General features: G+C 72.9%; 2 protein-coding genes across 2 annotated transcripts in view; one reads left to right on the top strand and one right to left on the bottom strand.

Annotated features, from left to right (window-relative positions):
• AURANDRAFT_64962 (hypothetical protein) overlaps positions 1–1,024 on the top strand; it is a gene marked incomplete at both ends in the record, with an annotated part of 1,441 nt that extends 417 nt beyond the window's left edge. Inside the window, 2 exons of the mRNA XM_009039775.1 lie at positions 184–364; positions 551–1,024. Coding sequence (XP_009038023.1) covers positions 184–364; positions 551–1,024 — 655 coding nt within the window. The remainder of the gene's footprint in view (positions 1–183; positions 365–550) is intronic.
• A 6,335-nt stretch (positions 1,025–7,359) lies between these two features.
• On the bottom strand, positions 7,360–8,571 carry OGT1 (hypothetical protein; the record flags this gene model as incomplete). The annotated part of the gene is made up of 1 exon (XM_009039663.1): positions 7,360–8,571. One exon carries the CDS (start codon positions 8,569–8,571, stop codon positions 7,360–7,362), a length of 1,212 nt encoding a protein of 403 aa, XP_009037911.1.
• Positions 8,572–9,124: the final 553 nt, after the last annotated feature.

The following is a 9,124-nucleotide window of genomic DNA, read 5'->3' as shown; positions in this document are numbered from 1 at the left end:
TCTCCGGCGTCGTCTTCTTCGCCGCGCTCCGATGCGGCCGCCTCGCGTACGACGACGCGCCGAACAACGGCCTCAAGGTCTACCACGACGCGAGTCTCGCGCTCGCCATCGCCGGGGCCGAGGCCATGCCGGGCGCGGCGCCCGATCCGCGGACGCGTCCTCGCGCGATCGCGCTTTTCGTAGGTTCGTGGCCACGACGCCGACGCGCCTCACGTCCCACGACTTCTCCCAGTTCAGCGTCTACTCGAACGACGGGCCGTTGCTCGCGTCCTGGAAGGCGGGCGCGTCCGTCGCCGCGGGCTTCCTCCTCGTCCAGGCCCTCCAGAACCTCGCCGTGCCCTACGGCTACACGTGGGTCGACCCGGTCGCGCACCTGCCGCTCAAGGAGGGCCGCGACGACCGACCACTCCTCCGCGGGGAGTAAGGCGAAAAGAAAATTCCCGCGCACGCCGCCGCGCCGCGACGGGTCTTCGACCAACGCGTGTTCAGCACGGCAAGATGCCGTCACGATGTCTTGGCGATCTGGCACGCCGCCTCGCCCTGCTGCCAGCTTCTCGAAGCAGCAATGGGCAAGGCCGGCAAGGCCGCCGCCAAGAAGAAGCGCAGCACCAAGAGCAAGGCTCTTCTCGGCAAGCGGTGCGATGCGGAGTCGATGATGGTCGTCGACGCCGGGTCGCCCGGCGGCGCGGCGCCGCTGACGGGCCGCCAGAAGCACGCCGAGAAGGTGGCGGCGAAGCGCGCGCTGCGCGACGAGAAGGCGTCGATCAAGAAGCAGCGGCTGGCCATGCCCAAGGCGTCGACGGCGACGCGCGGCGAGCGCAAGGCGCTCACGACGGCGCTCAAGGAGCTCTCGCGGCCCGCCGAGCCCGCGGAGCCGGCCGCCGACGCCGCGCCGGCCGCGGCCGCGGACGGCGCCGACGCGGCCATGACCGACGACGCGCCGGGCGCCGCGTTCGCCTACGCCGTCGACGCGAAGAAGGCCCGCCGACGAGCGCGGCAGCGCGCGAAGCACGCGGCGCTCTAACGACGCCGCTTAGTTCGTCTCCGGCGCGGCGTCCACCGCCGGCGTCGCCTCGGCGGGCACCGCCTCGACGGGCGTCTCCGCCGCCGGGGCGCCGCCGAGCGCCTTGAGGACGTCGTCGAGGCACGCCTTCGACTCCGCGTCCGTGTCGTCGAGCTTGAGCGCGTACTCGCACGCGGCCTTGGCCGCGTCGTACTCCTCGAGGGCGAGGCGCGACTTGCCGAGCAGCCGCCAGGCCGGCAGGTAGAACTTGGTCGCCTTGATCGCCTCCTCGCAGTCCGCGGCGGCCTCGGCGTGTTTCCCCAGGTTCGCGTAGCAGCTCGCCTGCGGCGTCGCGGCGCTGGGACGAGGGCGCGCGAGGCGATGGTTCGCCGCGACGGGGGCGGACGCCGCGGCGCGCCCGCGACGAGTAGTAGATGCCCAGGGAGCTGTCGTCCTTGGGGCAGAGCTCGATCGCCTCCGAGTAGCACTTGGCGGCGGTTTCGTAGTCGCCGTCCTCGAGCGCTCCGGCGGCGGCCAATTTCTTCTGGCTCGCGAGCGTCAGGCTGCTCCGTCGGCGCGCGCCCGGCGACTCGACCGGCGGCGCCTCCGCCGGAGCCTCCTTCGCCGGCGCGGCGTAGGCCTCCTTCTTCTTGCTGGCGCCGCCACCCATCGGGGCTGCCCCTGCCGCACGCGAAGCCGGGACGGGCGCTGAAACGCGGCTCGTCGACCGGCGTTGCACCGAACGCGTGCCGACGACGGCGGACGCGCGCTCCCGATTTGGAGAGGCGCTGCCCGTCACACGATGTCTCACATTCAATGAGAGATCAATGCCCAAGTTAATGATGAAGACACCTTTGCTCCTCAACTTTATAAATGCAGCCCTTCGAAAGCCCACGATAGGCCACTTTCGCGGGCAGCCAGCCATGATCCCCAACTTCGAGCCCTACCTGAGCGGCGCGCCCAAGGGCCACGGCGTCGAGCCGCCGGGCCTCGACCTCAAGGTCGTCGCGGAGCTGCCGAGCGGGCGGCGCATGGCCCTGGACCTCGAGATCAAGACGGACATGGCGGCCTGGCACGTCCGCGACGTCGTCGGCGACCTGCGGCGCGACGTGGCGAAGCGCGTCGACGCGTCGGAGGCCTACGGCGCCGCGGACGTGGCCGCGCTCGCGCCGGGCGGCCGCGAGGACGGCGGCGACTTTGAGCCGTACCACAAGTTCGCGCCGGTCGGCGACACGCTCGCGAAGCTGCCCAGGGGCGCGACGCTGACGCTCTGCGTCGTCGACGCGGCGGAGCCCGACGCGGACCTGCCGCCCGCCGACGCGTCCGACGACCCGGAGCCCGCGCCCGACGGCTGGGAGGGCTGGCGCGCGCGGGGCAACGCCGCGTTCGCGAGACGGGACTTCGACGGCGCCAGGGCCTGCTACGACCGCGCGCTCGAGGATCCGGCGCCCCTCGCCCTCGAGCGCGCGACGCTCCACAGCAACCGGGCCGCGGCGCAGCTCGAGCGGCGCGCCTTCGCCGAGGCCGTCGGCGACTGCGGCGCCGCGCTCAAGGCGCTCGGCGGCGGCGTCGGCGTCTCCGCGTCGCCGGACGAGCGGCGCATCCGCGACAAGATCCGCTACCGGCGCGCCCTGGGGCACCTGGCCCTGGGGGCGGCGACGAAGGCGAAGATCGACCACGCGACCTTCGCGAAGACCTGCAAGTGGGCCGATCTTGAGGCGCGCGCGAAGGCGCTCGCCGCGGCGCCGCGGCGGCCCTGGCCCGAGCTCAAGAACTGGGAGCCGCCGCCGCCGCCGCCGACCGCGGCCGCGGCGGCCAAGCCCGCGGCGGCGCCGCGCGCGCCGACGGCCGCGGAGCGCGTCGCGGCGCTCAAGCTGAAGCGCGCGGGCGCGCGCGCGCCGCCGAAGCCCCTCGTCTACGACGAGGCCGCGCGCGCGGAGGCCGAGGCGGCGGCCATCGCCGACGCGGAGCGCTGGCTCGCGACGGCCAAGGCGCGGCCCCCGGCGCCGCCGCTCGACGTCGGCGCGTGGGTCGGCGACGGCGCCGTCGCCGCGGCGCTCGCCGCGGGGCGCCTCGTCCGCGTCGAGGCCGCGTTCGCGGACGGGACGGCCCGGGCGCTCCGCGACGGCCTCGCGGCGCTGCCGGACGTCTGCTGGTCGCTCCACCGCCGCTGCGCCCCCGGCTTCCAGTACCGGCACCACAACCTCTACGCGCGCGCGCCGCTCTTCGAGCGCGCGTGCCCCGCCTACGTCCGCGCGGCGGACTGGTTCCAGCGCCAGGGCGCGGCCTGGTTCCGCCGCGTCACGGGCGAGGACGGCCGGGTCATCGTCTCTGCGTCCTGGTACCGGAGCGGCGACTACAGCGCGCCCCACAGCGACGCGGGCGGCGGGCGCCACGTCGCGTTCGTGTGGCACTTATCGGAGGACTGGGACGCGGCCTGGGGCGGCGACCTCGTCTGGTGCGCGCCCTTCGCCACCATGCCGGCGACGTTCAACACGTTGTACCTCTTCAAGGTCTCCGACGCGTCGCACCACTTCGTCAGCCCCGTCACGGAGTACGCCGCGGGCCGGCGCCTCGCGGTCAACGGCTGGTTCGTCGTCGACGAGGCGCGCGAGCGCGCGCTCCTCGACGCGGCGAACGCGGACCACGCGGCGCGCGTCGTCGACGACCTCTCGGGCGCGGCGCCCTACGTCCACGCCGCGACGCTCGAGCAGGAGTAACGGGGGGTCGCGGCCTAAGCTCAGCGCGCCTCGAGGGCCTTCATGAGCTTGAGCCGCGGGCCGAGCGGGATCTGCATGTCCGCGAAGTCGGACACCGTCAGCAGGCGGAGCGTGCCGATGTCGTCGATCTCCTCGTCGACGAAGTTGGGCCAGTACTTCTCGCCGATGACGCCGACGACGAAGGCCTCGAGCTCCGCGAGCGGCGTCTGCCTCGGCGGCGGCCGCGCGATGGGCGCCTGCCTCGGCGGCGGCGCGACGGGCGCCTGCCTTTGCGGCGGCGGCGCGACGGGCGCCTGCCTGTGTTGCCTCGGCGGCGGCGGCGCGACGGGCGCCTGCCTGTGTTGCCTCGGCGGCGGCGGCGCCGCGGGCGCGGGCGCGCGCGGCACCGGCGGCGGGCTCGCGGGCCGCGGCGGCTCGGGCTTGGGCTCGGCCTTGGGCTTCGGGGGCTCCTTCTTCAGGCCGGCGAGCATGGAGCCGAGGCTCGCGCTCGCCTTGGGCCGCCGCGGCGCGGCGGCCTTGGCGGGCTTCTCGTCCGGCGCGGGCTTCTCGTCCGCGGCGGCCTCGTCCGCGACCATCTTCGCCAACCTCGCGACGCGCGCGGCCTCCGAGCCCTCGCAGCGGCGGCTGCAGTACGACGTCGTCGGCAGGGCGTCGCCGCTGCAGCGCTCGCCGCTGTCGAAGGTCCGCAGGCACCGGGGCTTCGCCGGCGCGGCCTCGGCGACGGGCGCGCAGACCGACGACGAGCTCGACAGGCCGACGATGCCCGAGCTGCTCTCCCGGGACGACGACGGCCCCGACGCCGGCGCGGCGCCGAGCGCCTTCGCGCGCTCCTCCTCCGTCGTCAGCGACTTCCAGAGGGCGACGACCTTGCTCACGCAGCCGGACTTGGACCCGCGCTTCGCCGTGTCGCAGAACCCGTTGCACATGGCCTTGTAGTGCGTGTCGAGCTCGATCTTCTTGCGGCAGTGCGGGCACCGGCCGCCGTCCTTGGGCGGCGGCGCCGCGTCGCGCGCGTCGTCGGGCAGGTTCATGAAGGCGGCGTCGAAGGCCTCGGCGGCGGGGCCGTCCCCGATGGCGAGGCGCTTGCGCCAGGCCGCGGCGTTCTCCACGTGCTCCTGGTGCCGCTTCGATTTCTTGCCTCGGAGCGTGCCCTCCGCCATGGTGCGAATTTTGAGGGGGGGCGCGAGCGACGCCGCCTGCGGACACGCCCCGCCAAGTGCCAGAGGCTACACTCTCAGATCGAGCCGGCTCTCGCTTGACTCTCTCTTCACAGACTGCAGCAACACGAACATCGAGCAGTCGACCTCACGACAAGTGCGCGGCAACAACCGCCGTCGGATCCAGCTCTATTAGATCCAGCCGGAGCTCCAGCCGAGAGCAGCCCGGAGTGGCACCGCGCCCAGGGGCAGGTCGGCGCGCGGCCCGCAGAGCGCAGCCCGCGAGCGGCGCCGCGTCCCGGGGCAGCTCGGTCGGGGCGCGCCGCCCGCGGGGCAGCCCGGCCGATGGCGTCCGCCGGGGACGAGGTCGAGTTCAGCGTCGAGCCGTCCGGCGGCGACAGCGGCGGGAAGAAGCGCAAGGGCCTGTCGAGCTTCTTCAAATTCAAGGGCTTCAAGGTCTTCGGCACGCCGCGGCGCGCGACGGGCCAGGCCGTGGCGCCCCACGACGCCGACGCGGGCCGGTCGCGGCCGGCGACGTTCACGATGGGGTCGCGCAAGGGCAGCGGCAAGGTCGGCGTCGCGCCCGCGGGCGACGGCGAGCGGCGGCCCAAGAGCGGGTCCGAGCCGTCCGTCACGGACCGGCAGGGGCGGTCGCGCAAGGAGAGCGGCGAGTCGAGCGACGGCGAGAAGGAGCGCGAGCACAAGCGGACGCAGCGCGCGTTCTTCGACGAGATGGAGCGCAACATGCGGCGGAACTTCGCCAAGGGCATGATCTCCGTCGAGGTCGAACAGTCGCCCGACGACGGCGCGCGCGCGCACCGCAAGAGCGGCACGGGCTCCGTCGACTCGACGCCGAAGCAGCAGCTCCGCGCGGTGTCGTCCGTCGACGACTCGTTCCTCGACTCCCTCGCGAAGCAGCGCGACGCGGCCGCGGGGTCCGGCGCGGCGTCGGCGCCGCGCGCGCGGCCCGCGGAGGCGCCCATCATCCTCGAGCACGCGCCCGCGCTCGCCAAGGCCGCGTCGACGGGCACGAAGCGGCGGCCGTCGCTCACAGGGCAGGACAAGAGAGCGAAATTCCCAACTTCAAAGGCTCCTCTCTCGGCCGTTTTCCACTCGTTTCGGCTGATTTTTGGACGAGCGATCATCTCTTGGAACGATCTCGAAGCGTGGGTGCTTTTTCAGGAACGCGCGCGCGCGGAACACTCACGTTGAAGCGACATTGAATCTCTCTTGTCCTGCCCAGGTCGCTCACGTCGACGAACAGCACGAACACGATGCACATCGACAGCACGCTGGCGGACCCGGACATCCACGCGATGATCCGGTGCGTCTGCCGCGTGCTCCACGCCCACATGGCGTCGCCCGCGCCCAAGCCCGGCGGCCGGCGGCCGTCGAGCGAGAAGCAGAAGCTCCGGGTCTTCCTCGACGTGTCCGCGAACGCGGAGGAGCTCGCGGGCTACCTGCCGTCGCTCGGCGAGATGACCGAGTTCTTCAAGATGGTCTTCAAGCGCGGCGAGATGCACGTCGAGTGCATCGTCACGGCCCTCATCTTCGTCGAGCGGTTGTTGCGGTCCAAGGGCGGCGCGCTCCGCCTCGGCGGCGACAACTGGCGGCCCGTCGTCTTCTCGACGATGATTCTAGCCTCCAAGGTCTGCGACGACGAGTCGCCGCTGAACGCGGACTGGTGCTACGTCTGCTCCGACTTCACGCTATCGCGCATCAACGAGCTCGAGACCGCGCAGCAAAAGAGAGCGACATTCCCAACTTCAAAGGCTCCGATCTCGGCCGTTTTCCACTCGTTTCGGCTGATTCTTGGACGAGCGATCATCTCTCGTGACGGTCTCGCAGCGTGGATGCTTTTGTCGGAACGCGCGCGCAAGGAACACCCACGTTGAAGCGACGTTGAATCACCATTTCGCTGCCCAGGCTCGAGACCGCGCTGCTCGCGGCCTACGGCTTCAACGCGACGGTGACCGCGTCCGAGTACGCGACCTACTACTTCCACCTCCGGTCCATGGCCGCGCGCCTGGGCCTCATGAACAACGCGTCGCTGCGGCCGCTCGACATCGGCGTCGCGCGGCGCATCGCCGCGAGCTCGAACGAGATCACGAACCCGCACAACCCGCGCAAGGACAAAGACCGGCCGGGCCAGCGCCGGTCCGCGTCCTTCCGCGGCAAGGGCAAGGCCCAGCGCCGGCCCTCGGCGTCGCTGGAGCAGGTCGTCTCCATGCGGCCCCAGGTCCACGGCTCCGGCGAGATGATCCGCCCGCCGCGCATGAACCCGCTCCGCCGCGGCTCCGTGTGATACCCCCCGCTACCGACGACCAGCCGCCTTCCGTCCGGCACCCCCTGCTTTCTACTAGTGCCCCCGCCGCCCGTTTTCATAACGCTCCGTTTTCTTTTGTGGGGGCCCGGGACGGCATGGCCCCGTCGATGAGGCGTCCGCGCTCGCCGAAGTGCGGAGTATCGTGTGACAATCCTAAGCCCCTTGTTTATCCGCCTCGTCGCGCCCCCAGGCCTTGGCGCCCGCGACGTAGGTCGCGACGGGGCGGAGGTCGTCGTCGAAGAGCGCGACGTCCGCGCGCCTGCCCACGTCGAGAGACCCGCGCGTCGCGTCGCCGAGCACGGCCGCCGGGTGCGCCGACGCGGCGTTGAGCGCCGCGGCGGGCCCGCAGTTCGTGAACTCGGCGAAGCGGCGCACGCACTCGTCGAGCGACACGACCGCGCCCGCGAGCGTGTCCGTGCCTCTGACCGTCGCGCGGAGCCCGCGGACCGTGACCTGGACGTCGTCGCCGAGCGTGTGGTCGCCGTCCCCTAAACCCATGGCGGCCATGGCGTCGGTGACGAGCACGGCGCCGCCCGGGTGCGCGCGGCGCGCGATGGCGACGGACGCGGGGTCCGCGTGGATGCCGTCCGCGATGATGGAGTAGTAGGGGCGCCGGTCGTGCTCCGCGAGGCCCAGGAGCCCGACGAGGCCCGGGTCCCGGTGGTGGAAGGCGGGCATGGCGTTGTAGAGGTGCGTCAGCAGCGACGCGCCCGCGCGGACGCCCGCGACGCCCTGGGCCTTCGTCGCCTGGCTGTGGCCGAGGCTCACGGCGACGCCGCGCTTCGCGAGGTCGGCGATGGCGGCGGGCGCGCCGGGCAGCTCGGGGGCGAGCGTGACGACGACGACGCCGTCGAGGGACCCGTAGCGCTCGGCCATCTCGCCGACGGCGCACGACGACGGGATGTTCTCCGCGAGGTGCGCGCCCTTCTTCGCCTCGTTGAGGAACGGGCCCTCGAGGTGGAGCCCTAAAATCGCCGCGCCGCCCGCGGGCGGCGCCTTGGTCCAGGCCGCGTAGCGCGGGATCAGCGTTCTGTATAATTCGCGCGAGCTCGACACGAGCGTCGGCGCGAGCGCCGTGCACCCGTGGCGGAGCACGGCCGCGGCCGCGCGGCGCACGTCGCGCTCCTCGACGCGCGGGCTCGCGAAGTCGACGCCGAAGCAGCCGTTCGTCTGGATGTCCACGAGGCCCGGCGCGACGATGCAGCCCTCGCAGTCGACGACGTCGTGCGCCAGCGCGTCGCTCGAGGCCGCGCGCCAGTAGAGCGCCTCGGGGCAGACGACGACGCCGTCGAGGCTCCAGACGTCGCCGCGGACGAGCGCGTCGCCGCGCACGACGCGCCCGTTGGCGAAGCGCACGAGGCCCATGACACGATGATGGCGATCGATCCGGGGCGGCAGCCCGAGGCCACGGCTCTTGAGGTACATGAAGCATCCAATATTGAACCAAGATTGAAGTGAGCGCCATCGAGAGCATCGACTCAGTGTCACTGCCGAGACCGCTGCCTGCAAGAGATGGCCGGCATCCTCGAAGTCACGAACAAGGCGGAGAAGGAAGCGACGAAGCTCTGGACCGTCGTCCCCGAAGCGAGCGACGCGCCGCCGGAGACGCGCTCCGGCGCGAGCGTCGACGACATGCTGGCCATGGCCGCGGTCTACCTCGGCGTCGCCGCGACGGCGGTGAAGCCCATCGTGCTGCTGCCGGCGGGCTTCGGCCGCGGCACCGTCGTCGGCGACGACGCCGTCGTCCTGCTCGTCGACGGCGCGCTCAACGGCGCCGGCGCCGGCGGCGACCGGACGAACCGCCGCGCGTCGCTCCTCGCGAGCGCCGCGGGGCGGCTCGACGGCGACGTGCGCGGCGCGGCCGTCGTCGGCCGCCTGCGCCACGACCTCGGCGACTCGCTCGCGGTCGGGCTCGGCG

This window comes from Aureococcus anophagefferens, assembly GCF_000186865.1.
Source record: "Aureococcus anophagefferens unplaced genomic scaffold AURANscaffold_12, whole genome shotgun sequence".
Lineage (NCBI taxonomy): Eukaryota > Pelagophyceae > Pelagomonadales > Pelagomonadaceae > Aureococcus > Aureococcus anophagefferens.
Note: the sequence above shows the minus strand (reverse complement) of the source record. Positions and strands in the feature narration are given on the sequence as shown.